Raw genomic sequence first — 23,315 nt, forward strand, 5'->3', positions numbered from 1 at the left:
TGCCAGAACATAAACAAAAAAGAAGGGCGAACGTTAAGAAAGAAAAGTGAAAGACGCGATAATCATAATGAAATATAACAGAAAAAAAAAGAGATTTAAGCGTCGCCGGTCGAGTAAAAGCGATAACAATTCAGTGGCGTATGGATATTAGTACAGTTGTTAAGTGGGAAAGATACGCCCCACAGTTTTACGGCTTGCGTTGAATCGGAGCGCAATTTGGAACGAGGACAAGGAGATCTCGTTGCTTCTATGAAACTGTATGTACACTCTTGCGTAGTTCGATCGACCGAGTTATACATAAAATGTCTTCGTCTATATCTACCAATTGGGAAATTATTTCCAATATTTGAGAAAATGCAGACAGACAAATTTGGAGTTATATGTAGTATAAATATCATCCAGAATCATGTTATAGATCATTTCGACTCATCTGGTGCTACGTAAAAGGCTAAGATACTAAGACTAAATAATATAAATAAGGAAATGATTTATAATAAAAATACCCTAAAGTAATAAAAATAAAATTAAGTTTTAGAACTGTTTATGGAAAACATATATGAGGAAGATTATTGTCACAGATCCCCTGGCATTCCTCGATTGCATCCCTATTCGAATACCTTCTTTAGTATGCTATCGAAGCGAAACCTATCACAAGAAATTTCCTTTCAAACGTTTTACATTTCCCCGCAGCTAAAACGCAAAGTTCACGATTCGTCGAGAACTCAACGAAATGATAAAAATATCCATACTCGATACTTTCTTTGCTCGTGAGCTACTTTAGTTAGATACTGCGCATCGGAGGAGATTACGTAATATACAAGACCTGCCACGATTTATAACGCAAAGACACGTAAATCGATCGTGTCCTTTGAGATAAAGTTTCATCGGGAGAAAAGTGGGTCGTGATTCTTACGTGTTTCACTCGCTCCACTTCAGAGCTATAATTTAAACGACAACCAGCGATTCCATCATCTTTTTGCGTAACAAATCTGTCAAGAAAATGTACAATTGGCTTCTTTTAATCGAATATTGTTCACAGTCGAGGACTTCGTTTCGATGCTCTGCCATTTTCTCGACCTCGCGCGCCATGACACGAACAATGATACATTTTGTCGCTCCATCTAAATTTCGAGGTATACTATCCGCGTATATCTGTGCGTGGATTCGCGCAAAATCTTAGCAAGTGTCAATGGCAAGTAAACGAAAGGACCAGTGATCATAGAAGTTTTATCGTAGTGTTTTTTCAGTATTCGAATTCTGTTCAATAGCAGAGTGAAAAGAGAATGTAGGCCAAGAGGTAGAAAGAAAAAGATTGCGCACGACTAACCTTCCGGCAAATGGATACAAAAGGACACCGGGTGTACGCGGAGGTAATTGAGATGCGGAAGGTAACTGTTCAAATACGAGATCCTCGACAATTTCAATTATTGTCTTTGAAAGTGTATAGACAAAGAGCCGGGAACGCGAGTATCGCATACATATACGTATTATACGTGCAAGAGATTTCACGATGAGAACGCACAAGGAAGAATCGTTCTCGATAAAACGACAGAACCTGCTAATTCAGATGGAAGCGGTGCGTGATGATTATTATTGTACTCTCCTTTGTAGAATCCGAGGCAAACGTCGCAAAACGCGTATTTTCCTTTTCCCTTATCGCTTTAATCACCACTCTATGCGTACAACAGTCCCCCAGTACTCGCTCCCCTATTGTTCCCAGTATTTTCATTATTTACGGTAGAGAGCGAGTAACCATGTTTCAATTAACAGCAACATCTCTTTCCCTCGTCCTGATCCTTCGCTCGCTTACCCTCCATTGTCCCTCCACACCGGTTTATCTTTTCGTTCCGTTCTGTTTTCATCTTATGGTTCGACGCGACTTACCGACGTCGTTTCTTTGCGCTGTCTCCCTTCTTACGTTATACACAAAAATTGAACTACAGAGTGTGCAATTACCCCCGACTCGTCTTTCTCGTTGATCGCCGTTATTATCGTCATCGTTGCTCTCTGCGAGAAGAAGATTATGTACAACGTCGTCGCCACGATATCAGCCGTAAGCTAAAGGACAAAAATACTTGGGTCTCTGTTGAACGGTTACCCGCATCGACGTACATTATACATGGAATTTATCCATACCGCGAGTTTAAACGATCGTATATGCATATATTTACAAGTCTATCAAAATAATCGTTTTCGCGATACGTCTGTGAAACACGACGATTAGATTACGTCGTGTCTAATTAAACGACAGGCCGACGTCGGACACAGGCATTTCGCATGCAGCATTTCTTTTACGGAAAACGAGGTTGTTCGCGGAGAAAAACGCTATCAATAACGACCAGACGCAAATGACGAATGCCTTTCACCTCTCTTTCTCTCTCTCTCTCTCTCTTTCTCACTATATTTCTCGCTTCCTCTTTCTCTCTCTTTGTATCATTACATGTTGCACGCTCTCATTAATCTTGCAACAGTCTTGGTCGATATTCGTTCACCCAGGATCGATGGCGCCTCATTTATCTGTCGACGGGATTACTGAACCTCGCCAGCATTACGGCCGACACGATTGTCTTAAAGTTAAATACACTCGCCATATATACGATTCAATTAATCTATTCCGTCCTTTAATTAGCGACGATACCCAGTTCCGAAACGGAGGCGAACGTATGTTTTCGAAGGAAATCGGAAGATTAATGGCTGCGGTGTTAACAATATCTAAATTGGATTTCGTTTCGGCGCACCGTTTATCGGGGAAATTCCTTTGTTCACGGTTCCGTTGATTGATCTTCGTGTCAATATCAGCGATGATTTTGCCACGAAACATCGTATTACGTTGTACCACGAATACGTACACGAACAGAGACAGTTTGTCATACTCTAATTTTGAACTCTCGATATTTGGAGAAATTTTTTTTTTTGAAAACAAAACGTTTTTAGGCCTTTCTATCGGTAAATTTTGGGGTCAAAATGAGCGCAATCTATTCTTCATGGCCTATTGTTGCGTTTTAATTAAAAATGAATTCATTGTTCATAAATTTCCATTCATAGTTTCTAGTTCGCTGTTCAATAGAACGAGTTAAAGGATACTTCGCGGAAGAAACAAAGAACTCCGTTTTATTCAGTGTTTTTACTTTACGCACACCCAGTTACGCAATTTTTGCTGCAATGATATCCCTTTTTACGGTTAGTAATAAAACAGCCAATAGAAAAAACGACGGAACGTTTAGTTATATAACTTTCTACAATATTATTTCTTTTGTAGTAATAGCTAATTCTAAATGCAATTCTTCTTTTCATAGAATCGTAACCTTCTCGAAATGAAAAATATAAAAGACGCCTATGAAATATGTATATTATATACTTTATAACATGTACATTTTCGTGATATCCTTTTATATTCTTACGATTGTTAGAGACCTTTCTTTGATTATCAAAGTACCACAAGTATGTATTTTGTGATACTGAAAAAAATATACATATACTTTTTAATTAAATTACCTTTCTCTCCGCTTACTCTTTTTATAAAAATTAAATTGACCCCATCTACTCGATATGTATGAAGTGTTTGACCCTATCAAGAGTAACCCTGTTTAATATACACTGACTCGTGAAAATATTTGAACATTTTCCATAGAAAACATTTATGTGCATAATATTGTATGCTTTATGTAAAACACATCAAAATTTCATTAGCACCGTAATCAAACAGGCCTCAATATCCTTTGTATAATATATCTAACGTATTCGTACAAAATTTCCATGATTCTTCGAATGTTTTCTTGACCCCGTGTAAATTTACCATTCGTTCAAATAATTTTCTAGAATTTTAATCGAAACTTAAATTTTATTTAAAAACTTCCGCTCGACACCGAACAAACGCGAAAGAAATATTTACGTAACATCAATCCTCGGAAAGTTCACAGTCGGAAACCCATTACTCGTTCGATTTCCTCGTTTCGTGTTCGTGTACGATGCACGCGAGCAGCAGTAGACGACCATCGAGCCTGGTTGATCGTCGAGCGTTTCGCGAACGTCTCGACGTAATCGCCGCTCGGAAGCTAACAAATGGTTAGTAGCTAGCACCTGGCCACGCACTGTTTAGTAATGTAAGCAGTGTACTGACCGAAGACTGAGTCGTTGTCGAGCAATGTACGGTTCAGCTCTGTCATCTCGGTGCCGTGCGACGTCACCGAAGGCGCTTCGTATCGTCTGGGTGGCTTCACCACGGGATTTATAGTCGTGATGAGGGACTTCTCCTGTTCACCGAGGCCGTGGTGCTCCATCGAGGCGGCCTCTAAGCTCTTCTCGTCGTGCCTCGTTCGTCGGCGACGACAATAACACACGCAAAAGGACACGGTCACCACCAGAAGTAGCAACGCGGTCACGCCCAAACCGAGCGCGAGAGGCAGACTAATTATATTGTCCTTGCCGCCCATGGCGTCACCAGCGATAATCAGGGTCACGTTCTTCTCTGTATTTCCGCCCGGACTTTTCGCCAGACAGACGTAATCACCCTTGTCCGAAGAAATAACGTCCGGTATCGTGAGGTTCAGCCATTCGTGGCTCGATTTCAGGATGTAGTTTTTCTCTCCGTTGTGTCGTCTCGTATGATTGTTCAAGATTCTCGACCGATGTACCCAGGCCAACTGAAATACAAAAGTAAAACGATTGAAACATTTTATTAATCTTCGAATTTATGGTAATTGTGCCTCGATAATCTAAAATTGTTGTATCTTTGTTATCTTTGTCAGAAACTACATCAGAGGATTGTAATTTACTCAGATGGCAATAAAGTGTACGTACAAACGAAAAAATTCTAAGGATGTCCTTAATTTTCAGTTTTCGTGCTACGAAAAATTTAAAGGGCTTCGCTAACGTATGCAAAGGCTCGCCCAACTGCGTTCTTTTTTTGGTAGGACGTGATTTCAAAAGACGCAGTTTTCTCTTCACAAACTTTTTCTCCTTCTCCTTTTCATACTTGCCCATGTGTTATTCTCCGCAAGGACATTTTCGTTAAATCATAGAAATTTCGCCACACAGTTTTGAGTCAGTGGCTCACGTGGACCTTGTGCGAATTGTTGTGGAGTATAATACGTCGAGGAAATAAATCGATATGGCGAGACAATGGACCTTTTTAAAAGATACCATTTTCGTTTAGTAGTTTATAACATTTTAATACAAAGTATTCATTTGTTTTATCACAAAAGACTTCTTTCAACAGATCTATTTTATAAACCCTTCGAAAATACCGAAAGTACTAACAATTACTAAGACATTCTCTACAAAAGAACGCATGTTCTTAGCTTGTATCTTATCCAAGTGATTACGATTAAAATTACAAAACACGAGATCACGTTAAGAAAAAGATCTCTTCCACGGTGAGATCCGAAAACAATGTTGAGTCGGAGATCGTTTAGAAGCTTTCAGGCTAAGTTGCCTGAATGCGGGCTTAACCAGCGCAATCTTTCCAACGGATCTAACCTCCGCATCAAGCCAGATTGTATACTAAATAGCTTGTAAGCTACTGTAGATTACCGCAGTCAACATTTCTCGGACTTAATTGCGTCTTGCTTTACAATACTTCACGGTGTGCATTCCGTCCTATTTTATCCTCGTCGTTTAACAGAGTTTCTCCCCATGCTATGCAACAAATAAAAATGCAAACGACGTATATACACGATATCATACCTGCGGTCGTGGGATCCCAGAAGCCTTGCACCAAAAGGTGACGTTGCCTTTGCCAACCTCGACCTTCACTGATGGTCCTATCGTGAAGATTTCAGGTCGGCAAGCGAATTCGTCACTGCTGACTTCGTCCCACATCTTCCCTGCAAGGGTAGCTGGTTGCTGGCATGTAGTGGGTTTCGTATACAGCTTTCGTTCTATCGTCCAATCGCGAAATTTTTTCAGACGGCAATTGCAATTCCATGGATTGTTATGCAGCTCTAGGCTCCCAAGCTTTGGCAACGTCTCGAAGCTCTGCACCCTCAATACGCTCAGATTATTCCCATCCAAGGTCAACAATCGCAATTCCGGAAGATTACGAAAGGTTTCCTCCTCCACTCGCTCTAACTCGTTGTTAGACAGCATCACCTTTTGTAGATATGCGAGATCGTGGAACAAACCGTTTTCCAACACCTTCAGCTTGTTCTCGTTCAACAACAGTACCCTCAATCGTTGCGTCTCCCTGAACGTACCGGGATACAAGGTTTTAATGTTATTTCCTGATAAATCGATCTCAATCACGATCTTCAGGCCATTGAACGCGTCCGTATGGATCGACTCGATCTCGCATTTTCGCAGCACCAGCTTCTGAAGATTGACTAGATGCACCCGACTGAACGAGTCGTGCATCAGGTGCATGATACGATTCCCGGTCAAATCGAAGTTCTGAATCTCTGGCGACAAACTGCTGGGTATCTGCGTGAGATTCTGCTTGATGCATTCGGCGGTCTTCCTGCCGGAGATCCATCTGCACTTGCACGACGACGAACACAGCCCCGTCCAATATTCCTGGCTCCAACACACCACGACCACCAGCGTCGAGTAAAGTAACAGTTTCGCCGTTCTTAGCTCCATCCCGAGGATTTCTGTTAACAAGAGAAACATGACGGGCTAGATTAGAACATGTTCAAGTGTGTACTGGTTACGGGCGCGTTACTCGTTCCGAAGGGTAGAAAGGGGTTGGATATATAATTTGGGGACGTAATCGCCCGTTTGTGTTAGCAACTTGGTCGTTTCACTAAGAGGTTTATATTAAAGTCTCATTGTCTCGTATTTTATCGTTCAGGACGGTAATTTGCTATCCATTGTCAGTAAAGTGGAGAATATAATAATAATAATAATAGTAATAATAATAATAATAATTTAATTTAATTATTATTGATATTCATGACCTTTTTTCTTTTTTTCTTATATGCATTAATTTGTATGAGTACATGAATCTAAAAAATCTACATGTACATAAAAATTTCTGCATATTCCAATCGCATCGATTTATACATTCTTGCTTATTAAATTTTAGGATCATTGTAACATTTTTTTCACTATTAAAAGCAAGTGAAACACTTGGGATTCTAGCGGGGTCTTTTATATACAACATCCACGTAGATTCAAACTATAAAGTTCAGACAGCGCAATGCTCTGCACACCATCGTCAATTGGTACTTTTTGCATAGGTCGTAGTAATCCAGTCGACGGATCTGTAGGGTGTTAGCAGCGGGATTTTTAATTAAAAGCATTTTTAACTGGAAGGTTTACGCAAAACCTTCCTCTTCTCGGACGTTGTGTAGTTGGAAAGCCGAGTAGCGCGATCAACAGGAGGAAACTCAACTTTCCCTGTTATCAGGGGAAGTCTACGAGTGCGGTTCTCTGCGATGCTTCCGAGCCGTCAGCATCGGTTGCCATCTCCGTTAGTTGTGCTCTTTCACCCCCTTTTTTATCGTCTTTTTCTTCCACCCAGCCTTCCATTCTTTTTTATATTTTATTTTTTTTACCCTCTTATCCAGTAATACTCGGTCCGTTTTTTTCTTTTCTATATATCTTACTTCATTCTGTTAATCTCGAAACTAGAAACTTGCGGTGGGCCAACTTAACGTACATTGTTAGCAATCTAACTTAATATCGTTTTGGTACACATTCGACCGTAGACGCCGCGCCGGATAGCTGAACTTAAATTAATACAATACGACGCCGAGCACACTTTACCCCTTTTATTATCATCCGGGAGTTCGAGGTTGTGCATCAAATTACTCTTTCTACCGGCGGGTACCACCGGGTACAATTCATTTTGTGCCTCCCGACGGGTATGGAGGCCGGAGAAAAGGGTCGTGAAAACGTAGACTGAGCACCGACGACAACGACGATGTCGCTAGACGTTCTTACTATTTGAATTTATTCCAAAAATTCAAGGTGGAAAGGGCAGAATAGAAGGAAGGCGCGCACGAACACAAGGCCGAGTCATATTTTTCCTCTGGCGTATGTGACGATGAAAAGCAAAGAAAATAGGAAAAATGTGATCCCGTGTACCGAGATGAATCGATTTACTTTGGGAACACTCTCGAACATGTTGTAACAACGTCAATTCCCAACGCGGGTCTCGACATAAGCGAGTGCGTTTACGTCGGTTACACCAATTCGGTTATCGTTCGCTTCTATTCCGCGGCCGTGACGTGGCCTGTACACGCTCGACAAACTACGTTTATCAAGTAGCCGCCACGCAACCTACGTGTAGCGGTTTCCATGATCAAATATTTATAACCCGATCGTGTAATTGGGTGACACGCCGTGTCAGCCGGTTGACTTTCGTTCCGATCGTTTTGCACTGGAATTCCGTGTCCAATCGGAACAAGTACGTATGTACATAGGGTGTATTGGAGTTTTATCGTTTCAACATTTTACGTGCAATTTGACTTGTTTCCCTATCAAACTTATTATTACGCAAGAGTAGCATAGTTAACTTGTGTTATGTTGTATAATATTAATATCGTTGGTGGCTTAGAACACACCCTATCTTTGCTACGCCCTTGCGATCATTTTCTACCCAACTATATCTTTCTAATTTCATGTTTGATATCACAAATATTACAATTCCCTCTTGTTTACCAAAATGGGAGCAAAGTTGAAATATAAAAATTTGATAATAAAGCAAAATTAAACATTACGTCTCTGTAATTAATCATCAATAGCACTCGATACCAATTAATAACAAACAACAACAGAAAATGTTAATATAGTAAGGTTTCACTAATAAAATTGGCAGCATTATTTTCCATACGCTTTTTACGCGTTTCAACTGCGGTAAAATTTTCGATCAATGCCGCTCGTTCGATAGTACAGCGAGGATTCGCTCAATCTTCGAATCGTGTTATTTACTGCGCCCGGTAAGCTGTCAGCCAGTTTCAAATATAAAAACATCGTAAAATGCTCCCTTAATTGACAGTGCGAACAGTGTTACGTGATAATCGGGTCAGAATTGAAAAAATGGCGTTATCAACGGGAATTAACGCTCGATGCAAACGATCGTCATCCGATACGAAACGACGAGATTTTCTACATTGACAGCGAAAAAACAATCCTCGTTTGATACCGTTTATCACTCACAATAATAACAAAAATATCGCCCCTCGGTGTTTATAGATATACAGGGTGTCCTATAAATAATAGCAAATTTTAAATTCCATGTAATATAAAGTCTATAAATATTTAACTACAACGGTAGAATAAAGATAAAAGCACACGCTATATAACAAGGAACGCTTTGAATGATATTCAAAGCGTTCAGCATCTTGATAGAAAATTTTGTACCTTCCTTGGAATGAACATTACAAGCAAGTTATTTAAAAAAGAAACTAAGAAGCCTTTTAAAATTATTCTAAAGTGAAAATCGTTTAGAAAATATTGCTTCCAACGGTACAACCTTCGACAAAACTTCAGTGATAACCATCAACGAATAAAACGACTAGATTACTCGAAACAACGTCCCTATTCTCATATACTGTTCTGAATACAACATAAAGGAGACACACGTCGTGAGTATCTTTCAAACGGTAGTAAGGTTCATTAAATTGATTAACCTCGAGCATGCAGAAAAGCATAGAACTATGCTGGAAGGCCAGAGAGGATTCCCTCTCGAGTATTTATTTCAGCCGAGAATCGAGATCCTTCAGGGAGTGCAGAGCCCTTGTGGATCGCAAGAACTTTCCACATGCAAGGGTCGTGCGCGTGCAACCCCATGCCTTCGTGCTGGAGAACTTTTCGAAGTCTCCGCCCGCTACGGAAAACTCATGGTTCGCGTACTTCACCTCGTCCTATCCTCCCATGGACTTTATCGTCGGAGGACTAGGAGCACGATTCTTTCGTGCCGGCTTTTGCGGTGAACCAGCGTTACAAGACAAAATAAATACGGTTCCAAGCTTCATTGCTCGTTACATCGTTCTTCACGTTTCTTTTTCCATTCCTTCTTTCCATCGTCCGCCCCTATCTGTTTCTTCGTCTTCTTTTTTCTTCTTTCTATTCTTATGCTCCTACTCCTTTGCTAATGTCTCTTTTACAGTCTCAAGACTCACACTGCGAGTTTTTTCTTCCTCTTCTCTTAGCGTCTGTGCGCCGTACTGGTTTCACCTGATCGTTGTAACGTGCATCGATCGTTCGCATTTGACTTGTAAATATCCGGCAAACCAGGACATTAGATATGCATAAGGCAAAAGTAAGCAGTTTATATAGCCTGCCGCGCATGTACAGCGTTAATCATCTCACGCTGGGACCTCAAGTTCTGTCGAAGTAAATATCGACAATACCGGGAAAAGGGCAAAGGTAGATGCTACAGAGGGAAAAATATTCTGACAAATACTTTATAACAATCAAAATATATGCTGTTAAAGCATATTTCCAAGTATATTTCTCCAAGTAAATTGGAGAGGCATCGAGAGTCTAAAATGTAAAAATTTTGGAGAATATGATCTTGAATAAAAACGTTGATATCTAAGTTTAAAATCTTAGAAAATATCTCTGACAATATTCCATTTGTCTCTTGCAAACAATCCGTATGTATCATCTATATCGCTAATAGCTATCGAAATTTTAATCCTTTAAAGCTTAAAAGATAAAGCAAAATGAAACACATGCATATTAAATCGTAATTGTTCCTACTGACGATCACCATCCTCTACTTGATCTATAATTGTGGAACTTCCTCTATATAGAATATAGAGAAAGGCTGAATTTTGAGGCGAACTGGTAGTGGTGTGTCCTTTGGAAACACCATCCGGAAGGGAAGTACTACGTGCCTTGTTCCAGAACGTGCACACTCGGAAGGAGTTTGACGTGGACATACGTCCTTTACGTAGGCACGCGTGCATGCAAGTCCAGCCCTCTCGCGGTGCTTTGCATAGCCGGGAAAAATGTCAGATAACGAATCCTGTCTTTCTCTTCACCGGCTGAAATTTCAAATTCAGACTAGGTTTATCAATCAAAATCATCCCTGGCCATGCTGCCTCTTCCGCCGTAGAGTTTTCATAAAAACTTCATCGATCATGTGTGCCCATATTCAGTAAGATTGTGATCTCGTCTTATGGTTTTTGGCAATGGGTATTTACGTAGTACTGTTTATAAACGCATTTTTCTTTCAAAAGATCGCACGATTTTACTAAAAATTTGATCTTTTTACGATGACGTTAAAAATTTAAGCTAACTAATGTATTCTCTTATAAAAGTCAATATCTAGTCGATGAATCATACAGGAACGCGGCTATTATTGATTCTCTTTCATGGCACGCAAAGTTCGATGTTATCCTAAAATCGTCAAGATTTAAATCTGTCGGGTAACCAAGTATAAGGCAGCCGTTGGTTTAAATAAATCGAAAGTTCAGGCTACGATTGCCAATGAAATTTTATCTCAAGAGTAAAACTTTTCTCGCACAAACCGCATCCCGGCAGAATTATCAGCTCGTCAGGAATGAGACAACGCGTCTGTTTCGATGCAAGCCAGAGAGAAACAGGAGGAGGGCTAGGATTTTATTTACAGTAACGTTTAAATTGAATTTCCAATCTCGGAAAATCGCTACGGCGAGCCCCGAGCTCCAGAGTATTCGACGCTTTGCGGTTAATACATCCACGCTGAATTCGAAAATCGTTATTCCGTCCGCTAAACCAATCTTCGCCATTGCCAACGAGGTTCGCGATTTTTTCCCTAGTTTTTTTTATTCAACGGTCCGTTCGCTTCGTAGCATTTTTAAGTCGGAAAAAAGTTATTTCGTATTTTCACCGTATTTTATTTTCGTGTCTGCATATACACCCATACATATGTATGTTGAATTTTTCGAGTGTGAGTAGTGTTCGCAACATTTCCATCCTGAACAAGATTTTAAACGATCCACGGTTCCTAGGAACCGATTCATACGTATACTCGAGCGTCGATTAACGGATCTTTTCACATGCAAAAAGCTTCCTCTCATCGACGAGACTCTCCTCGCTTAATATCCGCTATTTCGCGAGTAATCGTCGAAGCGGCAGCCAATAAATTACGAGGTGATCGCCGGTTTGCCAGGCCATTATAAATCCTATCGGTCGCCTCTGTCATAGATACGTTCGGACGATACAAATTCCACGTTCGCTTCGGACAATCATACTACGTGCACTGTCTAGTTTCGACGATATAATTATACGATATGTTAATTAAATCGTTCCTCGGAAACCTGTTGTGTGTTAATTCGCTTATACACCGAGATTTGTTTGTCAATAGCACATATCGTAAACTGTAACTCGATGACATCTTTCCATAAATTGGCACCAAAATCAGGATTATTTTCCTTCCTCGCCGAGAATATTTTCCGTGAAATATTCATGCGCTGTTTGAATGACTGAATAATTAATTGATATCCACGTAAATTTGTTATGATCCAAACAAAATGGTAAATTTAAGTTCTTGATTATCTTGAAAGGAAACGATTGACAGCCGAATTAAAACTCTGTTTGGAACTAAGCTGATATTTAGAACTGAAAGTTGTCTGAGAATTGATTGCAAACAGTTAATTGTTTTATTATTTTTAGGTGTATCTGAAATATCATTAAAATGTATTGAGATATTTTTGTAAATATATCATCGCAAGTTTGTATTCTTTATCTTAATTTTTGATTCGTTTCTTTCTTCTGAAATAATATTCTGTAACTGCGTAAAAAAGAATTCTACCTTTTTTATTTTCGATCAATAGACATATACGAATAATGCGTTTATTATTAAATTATACCATGAAATTCACCACAGCGCACGAAGTAACGACACGCAATAATTAAATGCAGCGTTAATGAAACTACTTTCGTCAATGCATCGAGCTGACTACGTTCGTAGATTTTTTCACGATAAATTCCCCCGATTACGTTAAGCGATCGTATTACCCACTTCGGCATTTTATTCCATGCATAATTTTCCGAGTAGAGGTTGTTCGAGAGCTCGTTGCGTTTAATCATCCGCAGAAATTTGTCATTGCATATGCACCTGCACGGTCCGTGGAGTTTCAAGCAACGTAGCAACGTGTCATGCTCGACCGAATCAATCGAATAAACACTATCGATTCTGACATTCACCAATTGTACACATAAATTTTCTAATATCTCCAACAACACCGTTAGAACTCGCATTGTGATTAACGCTAAAGCTATCGATGACTGTAGCATACAATTTATACAAAGCAAATCAAAGTGAAAGATACGACGGAAAAATACATAATGCAAATAAAAACATTCTTGTCCATATATTTTCAAAAAAATTGTATGAATCCCCAAAGTGCGCAGTAATAAATCTATCAAATTTCTATGAAACATTGAGAACTGATCATTTTTATAGTTTTAATATTAAAGAATTTATTTTTATTCAGCTCGTGTGATAAGATATATTCCTTGTCTTCAAACAAAAATTTTAGAACTTGCATTCTACAGTATTAATTAAATTTTGTTATATAAAATAGTTCATATAAATTCATGGATATTCGAGATGCTAATCGATCTTTTTAATTCATCAGGATGGAATACAGCAACACGAGAGTAAAATGGGCTGGTGCTGTTTACTGGGGAATATTCTCTCTTTTAATTCGATTTAATTTATTATATGCTATAACAGAATACGGTTTTAAAGTTGGTGAAAAAATTTTCTATAAGTGAGTAACGTAAATGTAGTTACGAGTGAATTCTGTTTGATGAAATTAAATGAAAATACGAGGCAGTGGTTGTATAAAAGGATATTCATTTGAATTATAAACAGTATAATTAAAAAACAAGCAATCATTTTTGTATATCAACAGACATACAGAATCTGATACGATATTTATATTCTTTTTTTTTTTTTTTGCTCCTAGTACATTTTAACAAATCGATATCAATCTGAGAATTTACATCTTATAAAATATTGCAGATTCAAAAATAGTAAAAATCGCGGCGACTTTAAGACTCTTAAAACCTCAAACTCAACGTTAAAGAGATACCACGGTAAAACATAAAGATTTTGTAACAACGATTTACAGGAACAAAATTCGCTAAACGGATCACTGAATCAAGATTTTCCTTTCTCTCTCGGACGATCGCTGCCGTCAATTAAATCGTTCAGACCGTGAATGAATTCTTTCCCTTTAACCTCTGCTCTCGAAACGATTACCATCCGCCATTTCGTTTTATTTAATATCCGCGGCACTTGATTCGTTTCGTGCAAAATTCACGACCATATTATCGGACAGAGAGCAAAGAAGATAGTAGAAGAAAGAACGAGAGAGGAGGTTGAAACGAGCCAATTCGTGTTGTATCTTGGAATAAAAATTTCAAAAGTTTCACAGGTTTCACGCTTGGTCGAGCTATCGATCGAATCTCCGGTCCCGCGATGATGCAAGAAAAAGCCGGAGGATGTTTGTCCCTTATTACGCGAAAGTTCCATCAGGAACGAGAGATATTTTCATACAGTCGCGAACTAGGAAACTGGCTCGTGCTCCGTGAGGTTGGATAGCTGTTGGCTGCGAAAGAAGTTTCGGGTAATTATTCACGGACCGAGTGCCTTTCGAGGAGGCGGAATCGATTCGCGAGAAAACGAACGCAGGTCGAGATCTAGAGAGCATCGAGGGAGTTCGTTCTTCCCAGGGGCGGTGTCGTCTATATACGGTACATTATATTCTAGTTAGAGTGAGAACTCCGGGGGAAGATTCAGTTTCAAAGTGGGCCACCACCGGGGCGCGTAATAACGAAACGGCGGAGGAAAAGTTTTCGCTAAACTGCTTCGGTCGAAATACAAATCGTTGGTCGGTCGAAAGCAAACCGCATAGACACCACCAGTTTTTATATTTCCCTGGTGTGATTATGTTATCTCATTCGAACCACATCGCGTTCGTTCATTCTCTGTTTGTATCATTCTTCGACCTAAGTTTAATTAATCCATTAAGACCAACGTTACGTTAACACGACAATTTATTTGCTATCTTTTTCTTCAGTCAAGATACATTATCAAATTCTATATTTTAGTATTGAGACTATGAAAGGGAGATGAATTTGTTTAATATTCTATTGTTGTTTGTCTCACGTAGAAGTAGTTATACGAAATTAAAAGAAAGTTCAACTGTTTATAACATAATGATAAATTACTTTTTGATTTTTAGTGGGTTAAAGTGAAACACGAACATGATGTAGGAGGTACTACTTTGTGCAAAAAAGGAGAATTGTGTTTAATTATGGAAAAAGATAGTAACTGTAGGAAGCATAAAGCAAGCTAGAAATAGAGTTTTTTTTAAGTTAAAAGGACACTCGATTTATTATCGCGTGGCTTCGTTTTACAGTGTAAATTTCAAAATGGTGCTGGATAATATGGTATCATCATTTATTATGATCGATCATTGTTTTTACTTTGAAATTTACGTTTTAGTTCAAAATATGCTGCACCGAGGAGAAATTTCAATTTGAGGAGCTGAAGTACGCTTCAGGGATAATAAGTTCCAACTCTCAAGAGGTATATTCGCTCTTCAAATTTGAATATCGATTGAAGAAATGGAAATTGCATATATCTTGTATCGTAAGATGTAAGATTCTTCTACAATAAAACGAGTAATTTAAAGAATTTTTCATTATATAGCACTTTCGCGTGAGATTACATTCTGGATTTTATAAAACATGAGAAAATATTTTTTTCTTAGATCTTTCGTCAAAAGAGGAACACGTGAAAGAGTTATATGTATGTGTAATATATGCGGTGCAATTTCTCTCAATCTTTAGTACCAATACATTATTTACATACTTTTAATTACTATTCTATTATCAAAAAATTGTATTTTGTATTCAATGCCAGAGGAAATCTATAAAAAACTAGTGTTTTACTTTATAACTTTTGAATAATCGCGAATAATCATTTCATATTCATGCCCAATAATTCAACAACGTTCAACGCTCATTCATAGAACGCACAAACAATGGAAACATTTTCCTTTCAGGAAAAAGCAAACCAGCATCGATTTAAAAACCCAAAAAACACCGGTGCCATTGATAGAGAATTCGAATATCGTCCAGACTTCGACGATGTTTTGATGCTCAAAAAATTTTCGCTATTTTCATATTTTCATTGGTCGGTGAGAACCGAGTGGAAACCGAGAACGTTCCGTTAAAAATCGGAAAGCTTTCCAAGCGAGAGGTAATTGTAACCCCGGGCGAAAATTAATGGACCACTGTATATTAACGATACAAAATACGTTATTCATCCAATAATGGATACTCCAAGCGTTCGACGCGGTTGCATCGAAAAATAAAAATAGTATACTATACGGTCGATGTACTATGGCGGAACAGAGTTCGCAAGATATTTCATAATTTGACTATTTTTCGAGGAGCTGCATGTCACGCGCGAACGTTCAACCTCGTTTCCAAGTTCGTGAGAGCACGCTGTTGTGCTCAGGAATAAGGAAGAATCAATGAAAATTTAGATAATTGATCCTTCTTGTAATCTGTGCTTAATTGTATCAAGCACGACTTTTTAAAGGTTGAAAAAGTACGATCTAATTCTCTTGTACGTTACTTAGTTTTCTTTTTTCTATGTTTTTACACATGATATTATTTCATCAATTCCTAAATACAGAAACATATCTTTCCTGATATTTTTATAAAGACATAATACACCAAAATTTAAGACCAAATTTTCAAATCTTTTTCTTTCGTCAATGTGAAAACAAACTTAAGGAAGAATCGTAGGGAGCTAATTGTATAAAAATATATCTTAATCGTTATTTCCTACCAAAAATAACTGTATTTAAATAACAGAAGCGAACTATAAGCGTCTCTGAACAGACGTCTGCGTCTGTGAATAATCTAATCGTTCCCCCAGAAAGAAATCGGAGAATTGGAGCTCTTTTTCGAAGAGGGATCGTATCTGGTATATATGCCGAATGTATGACGCAGCCACCGCAAGTAATCAACTTTCTAATTATAAATGAGAGACGGCGCGAATAGTGCACGAAGGGAAGCTTGAACTCTCGACGTGAGGTCACTTTCCACCGATAAGCTGTTAATACTTAATTACCAATGAATGTCGATACTGTCGACGCCAGTTGTTCGCGTAATGACGTTCGCTGATAACGCGATTCCATCGACTCTTGCGCGAAACGCTTCCGTAATTATTTCCACATTTTCTGTTTGCCCGAGCTCGGTAAATTTTTATGATCAATCCTGCGATTATTTTTGAAAGGAGAAGCGCGGTCAATAACGAGGTTAAGCGAGTTATTATCTCGAAAATAATACCGATGATATCCATTGTACGATGAAGAAATTTGTATAAATGGTGATTCATATAACGAATGATCGATCCTATTGCGAATAGGAATTTTCATTCTTTTTGAGAGAATGGATACAAAAAATATAATTTATGTAATATAATATAAAAGCGGTTAATTTCATGATTCCATAGTATCACAATATAAAAGAGGCTTTTTGTACCATTGTTCTTGACGAATAGTAATACTTTAATTACGCGTACGTTTGACAATGAAAAAAGGTATTAATATAATATTACAGAAAACAATGGTATCAAGTTCATTGTGTTAAAATAGTACTTCAATCGGAAAGAAATTACATGATCGTGTTACGGGAGAATATAATCTTTTCATCTGCTAATAAAGCCACTCCATATATCGAACGATATAGTCTCCTAAATAATTGTAAAATTATTGAAAGATATTCATCAGAGACAAAACTTAGCAAGTATTCACGAGCACATGTACGAGTTCGACGTGACTAAGAAGCGTTCGCCGATAACACTTGCGGAGGAGCGTTTCGCCATTACGTTCGCTTCTAGGTTGCAGCTCGTATTCCCGTAATGTGACAGCGATACGGGGAAAACCAAGACGGAACCCCAGAAGGCTCGAAGCAAGATATTAATATGGGTGAGGAGTCGATATACACCTGCTGCCTCCCTCTTGGGATCGCACCCTTTATGTAACTAAACCTCTCGTCGTGTATTTGGTCACACGCACGAAACGCGTCCATGTGCGTCGTGTTACGTGTGCACGAGCACCGACGAACGCCAGAATACCGCTTGTGATTACGAGATACAACCGTCTCCGGGGAGATTTCTAAGGAAGAACGATGTCGACGCTGAGGGAACACTCACATGTACACTTACGTATTTACGTAAGTAGATGAAGGATCATATGGGTCACTACCGACGTCCTTCCGGCGTCCTATCTCCTCCGCGTGTTCCTTAAGCGGTTTAAATGGAAGGGACTGACAGCTCGTTTGAAAAAAAAAACAAGGGGAAAGCGAGGATTTTGGTAACGCCGAGCTTGCCGGTGTTAACTGGGACGAACAGGGTGTTACGAAGATTAGAAACGTCACACATGATTCTTTATATACATTAAGGAATCTGTATGTATATGCATGTTTCGTGTTTCTCGAAGCTCTTTTTCTTGATACGTTGTTTGGAGTGTGGAAATGAAAATGGAGCGGTCCTACGTTAGTTTTTGAACAGTCTAATTTTAATTTACGAGTAGCTACTGGAGAATTAGGTTGGTGGAGAATGCTTGGATCTGGCATCATGGTGATGGTTGAGTTTAGTTGTAGCTAACGTTTGGGCTTGGCTCGGATACATTAAACAGAGTAAGTTTCACGGAGGAGAGGATGAAATTATGTAGCGTTTTATTGATAGTTCTACTCGATAGAAAAATACTCTTGAGACACACGTGACATTGATAACGATGTGAAATTTAAAGGAAGGTTAAGAGGACAAAGATGTTCATAATTAACAGCATGTACTTACGTGAGCAGACTTGCTTGTTTCTCTCAACCGTTTTTAAAAACGTCCGCAGAAAAAATACTTGATCGACATAATGTTGCAGCTTTCCTCGATGTAATCATGCACCGAGGCAATGTCATAACGAAGTGTGAAACCGAGAAAAATATATCCACTGTCTTACGAAGATTGTAACACAAATTCGACAAGCGTTCGTTTCATTACAGATACCGATCGCATAGAACATAAAATACACACGATCACTTTATCCGCTATTTTCTCAAAAAAATTGAGAAGATTATAATTTCATCGTATTCGAACAATATTATTTTAGAATCAAATTATTATTTTATCAATTATTCTTCTATAGACGCTTTCATCCATAAACGTAATTCAGTTTATAACGGATATACTTTAATCATTGCTATTTAGTCTTGCGAATGGAATCTCCCGTTTCTGAAGATACTCGCGCGGCACGAAGTAACTTGCGAAACTAATTGGAAGAATTGTGGCGCGCCTTTGTTATTGACGCGGCGTGATTGAAGCGCTACACTATAATTTCCGTTCCTATCTCTGCTCGTATAAACACATAGCACGCGATACAATAAAGTGCACAGATGTCAAACAAGGCGCAGCTGTGCATTGTAGGAAACTTGTATTTTTCAGCGGATTGTTAAGATTACGCGGCTTGATCCATCTAATGGGATATCCCTGGGGATCAACTTCATCTGGACAATCGAAACGGGTATATATCAGAGTATACGTCTAAGAAGATAATAAGAGGTAAGACATATTGCATTTTACAGGGACAGTCGCAGAGTGTACAGTGTTTCAATTTCAGATCTAAAGGCTGTTCTAAAAATAAATGAAAGAAAAGAAGAATATTGCAGTTAGTTATTCTAGAAATGAATTGAAGGAAGAGAATCGAACTTTTGTTCAAGATAAATATAATTTTTAAGGATTCGACAAAACGTGGAGTTGATCGATATAGCTTCTGAGAGATTCGTGTTATATTCTCGATAAATTTTCAAACTCGATTTTCTGAAGAACCAAGTCTCAAACGAAAGAATTTTCCGAAAGAAAGGTCAAATTACCAACTGTAATGATTTTGAAAAGAAATTTCAGTGAATTGTAAACGAGAGAGATCTCGAGATTTGATTAGATCATCGTCGTTCGCGTGTTCCTCTTAACAATTCTGTCAAGGATCAACAGAATAAAAATGAAAAACTCGGTGAACAATCTCGCGTTCGTTCGTCCTAATCGGTACGGAGATCTTTCGTAGAAAAAGCGTGGAGTGGCGACCAGAAAATTACGAACAAACGATAATGACCACGTTATGGTAACGGGCCAGATAATGAGAACTGCTCGCGTAAATCTTCAGTTGCGTGGTCATTTATCCAAGGGGGGTGTACGCGGGATTTAAAACCTACTCTACGAGGCCATGTCCTCGGTAATTTTCTTTCACTGGTACAAGAAAGCACGAAAAAGAGATTCGTTCCCGCATCAAAACTACGGGTCGACAGGAGAAAGCACGTAAAACGGAAAAAGCAAAAAAGAAGGCCATTTTTCCAGTCGGTGTAATTATCAACGATATTCTTTTTTCTCCGTTCCTTCTTTCTTCGTTATTACACCTACTGTAGAGTGAACGATAATCGGGCGACAAAGAGACAAGGTGGAGGCAATGCAATAAACGAAATTCCTTTTAATCCCGTAGCTAAAACCTTTTCTCCTTAATGTCTAGTTTCCAGGATCGGGATGGTTTGCAAGGATGATTAGCAGTCTTTGTATATCTCATCTTCTTTTTTTCGTTCTATCCTGCATTCGCTTTTCTAGCGAATGCAAATGAATAAAAAAGAGAAAAGGGGATGAAGAACGTCGAGGATAACAAGTAGGTATTTGCTGTCACGTTGTCTGCGCTATATAGTACGTAACAGTATATCCCTATTACTCTCGATCTCGTTAATATCGTATTGGAAATCGTTAATTCCTTCTGTTATGCGACGACAATGTTCTTTGTCGCGAAATGTAATTCCTTATTGGATTTGTGAATCCTTAATCTTAACAAGAAACCATTTTCACCGCGTTTTATTATTCTTCGATTGTGACTTTTATCTTTGTTGCAATTTGTGACAAACACTCATTATTTTGTATAAGAAAATACTTGGTTTTTATATGCGGAGTATTATACGTGGAATGTTTATTGATACGACGTTTACATTAAATTTTTATCAACAGAATATTCGTAAAAGCTATGAACGTAATTGGTGAAAAAGTACGTAATGTAGTAAATGCATGTAATGTATGTATGTAATGAACGTAAATTATGAAAAATTCAGTGTAAATCATGAAATTCGATCAACGGTAATTCATGGAAATGTTTATAATATAAGCACCTAATGAAAATCCGATTAACAGCGCACGTGTTAAAATCTATGGTCAATTAAGATCTCTTATCTATTATTTATTACAATCTATTACAATCTATTTCATAAACAAATCGAATCTCTTATTTACGATCATGTAGCCACAGTAAACCAACGCAATGATCATAGTACATCGACACTAGATAAAAGAATTCAAAGCAAAAGTTGATCCGGATAGCTGATCGAAAGCAACCGGTTTGGAGAGCATGCATTTCATGTTCCTACGGATATAGAAACGTATCGAGCAAACGCGAGTTTGCTTCTTTGTCGGTGGAGCCACCCTGTTCTCCGAGAAGTTTTCTGAATATTTCAGGCCACGTGACGCGACAGGAAATTGCGTAAACTTTTCAAATAAGCCAGATGATTGTGTAAATACTGTAAACCATTCAAGGAATGCGTTACTTGCTACCGCTCACTTCGTCTCAACGTTAATCAGAAGCTCGTTAAAGACACTTCTGAGGTGTATCTGACGTGTTTGAGATTAATTTCAGAAACTCTAGTTGCTGATTAGAACCTCTGTGTTATTGAGTTTTCTTCTTCGAATCCTTCATTCCTGACAACAAAGTTGTTCCGCTGTTGTAATGAACTTGAAAGATAACTTTAGAAAGAAGAATATTCTTCTTTGGTATATGCCTTTTGTACTTTAAATTCAAATTATATATACACATATGTATAGAGAACATACGTATTCATACATATTTCATGTACAATTGTAATTTAATACTGGCCTTAATAAAGTTCATTTAAATTATTATAACACTGTACTATTTTTAATTCTTTACAGTACTTCCCTCTGTAAATATTAGAAATACTATTATGTACATTCATGAGCAATGTACATACCGTAATTAAAGAAAAAATATTACTGAAATTAATATTCATACGTTACCTCATACAGGAAAAAATATTTGTATTCTAATGTTAGTTATATCTTTCAAATATCGTTTTGCTGTATAAAAGCTTCATAAAAGCTTGTAACAACAGAAACTTTAACGTCTTCTCATCTCCACATTCTTGCTTTTGCAAAATCATACATAGTTTATCCTCTTAACAATCGCCGCTATGTATTTTCCTATAACCCGATTATTTTCCCGTTAACTACGATGGTTGACGTAAAAAAGATATCAAGACTGCGTCTTAAAGGCGCGCATTATTTTTCATGCTGAACAGTCAGAAGCAAAACTTAGTTTTTAAAGCTCCAAGATACTGGCAAAGCTAGGGGGACTGTGCGTTTTTTTTCGTTTGCACGATCCTTTGATCTTTCAACATCGCTGTAAGAGTTCCGGTGTATCAGCCGTAGACGCGCAAATCAGAAACTTCTGATTCCGTGAAATATTCAGAAACGTGTATCAGAATCCATCTCCTTCCTCTATCAAATATTATTTGTTGAAAAGAAATTATTTTTCAAATTACTTTGCCTCAGAATACTTCTGTGACGGAGGTAAATCGAACGGAGCTCCTTTATCGAGATATTTTTTCAGGGAATTATATCACCGCGTAAAACTACGCATTCCTCGAACGTTTCCCCACTAAATTCATTAACGAAACGATTGGATATTTTATGCTATGTATGTAAAGGTAATAATTTTCAATTTTTTGATTTGGATTGGAAATTAACAATTCGTCGATGTCTTAGATAACTTATCCCGGATTCATTTAAAAAGGCACACAAACAATTATTTATCGCTAAATTTAAATAAAATTCGCTAAATTTTAAATGTTTCACTTCGTAGATATAAAGCGTTGCAGCAGTAGCAATATGAGACAAGAAACCTGAAATTGAGCTGTCATTAAATGTCCGCATGCATGCTCGAGATGCTCGACTTTTGTATTTTGAAAGATCCAAAAGGGAAGAAAAAAAGAATTCACAGCGAGAGAGCTTAAAAATATCGTTGTACTGTCCTATCATCGCTAGTTCCACGAGTTCCGCCGCAAGTTGTACAAACAATCGTTAACAAAGAGTTCTCTTTTTTCTCTCTCTCTCTCTCTCTCTCTCTCTCTCGCTCGCTTCTCTTTTTTTTTATCGGGGAAAGGAAAAATTCACCGCTATGTTTAGAAAATCAACTTCGTCGGTCGGCTTCGCAAAAGACGACGGAGAAGTAGATGCTGCAAGTAAAATGCAAAATGGTATACTGAAATACAAATACTAGAACAGC

The 23,315-nt window shown here is 38.2% G+C and overlaps 1 protein-coding gene and 1 long non-coding RNA gene across 2 annotated transcripts in view; one reads left to right on the forward strand and one right to left on the reverse strand.

Annotated features, from left to right (window-relative positions):
* LOC126876954 (amphoterin-induced protein 1) overlaps positions 1–23,315 on the reverse strand; it is a 291,913-nt gene that overhangs the window by 9,980 nt on the left and 258,618 nt on the right. The window contains exons 7-8 of the mRNA XM_050639827.1: positions 5,686–6,587; positions 4,121–4,643 (exon numbers count right to left, since the gene is read on the reverse strand). Coding sequence (XP_050495784.1) covers positions 4,121–4,643; positions 5,686–6,576 — 1,414 coding nt within the window. The 5' untranslated portion in view covers positions 6,577–6,587. The remainder of the gene's footprint in view (positions 1–4,120; positions 4,644–5,685; positions 6,588–23,315) is intronic.
* On the forward strand, positions 9–21,789 carry LOC126877197 (uncharacterized). The gene is made up of 3 exons (XR_007694821.1): positions 9–1,576; positions 15,392–15,475; positions 15,954–21,789. It is a non-coding gene; the product is annotated as an uncharacterized LOC126877197 (long non-coding RNA).

The sequence above is a fragment of the Bombus huntii genome, chromosome 2 (genome assembly GCF_024542735.1).
Source record: "Bombus huntii isolate Logan2020A chromosome 2, iyBomHunt1.1, whole genome shotgun sequence".
Classification (NCBI taxonomy): Eukaryota; Metazoa; Arthropoda; class Insecta; order Hymenoptera; family Apidae; genus Bombus; species Bombus huntii.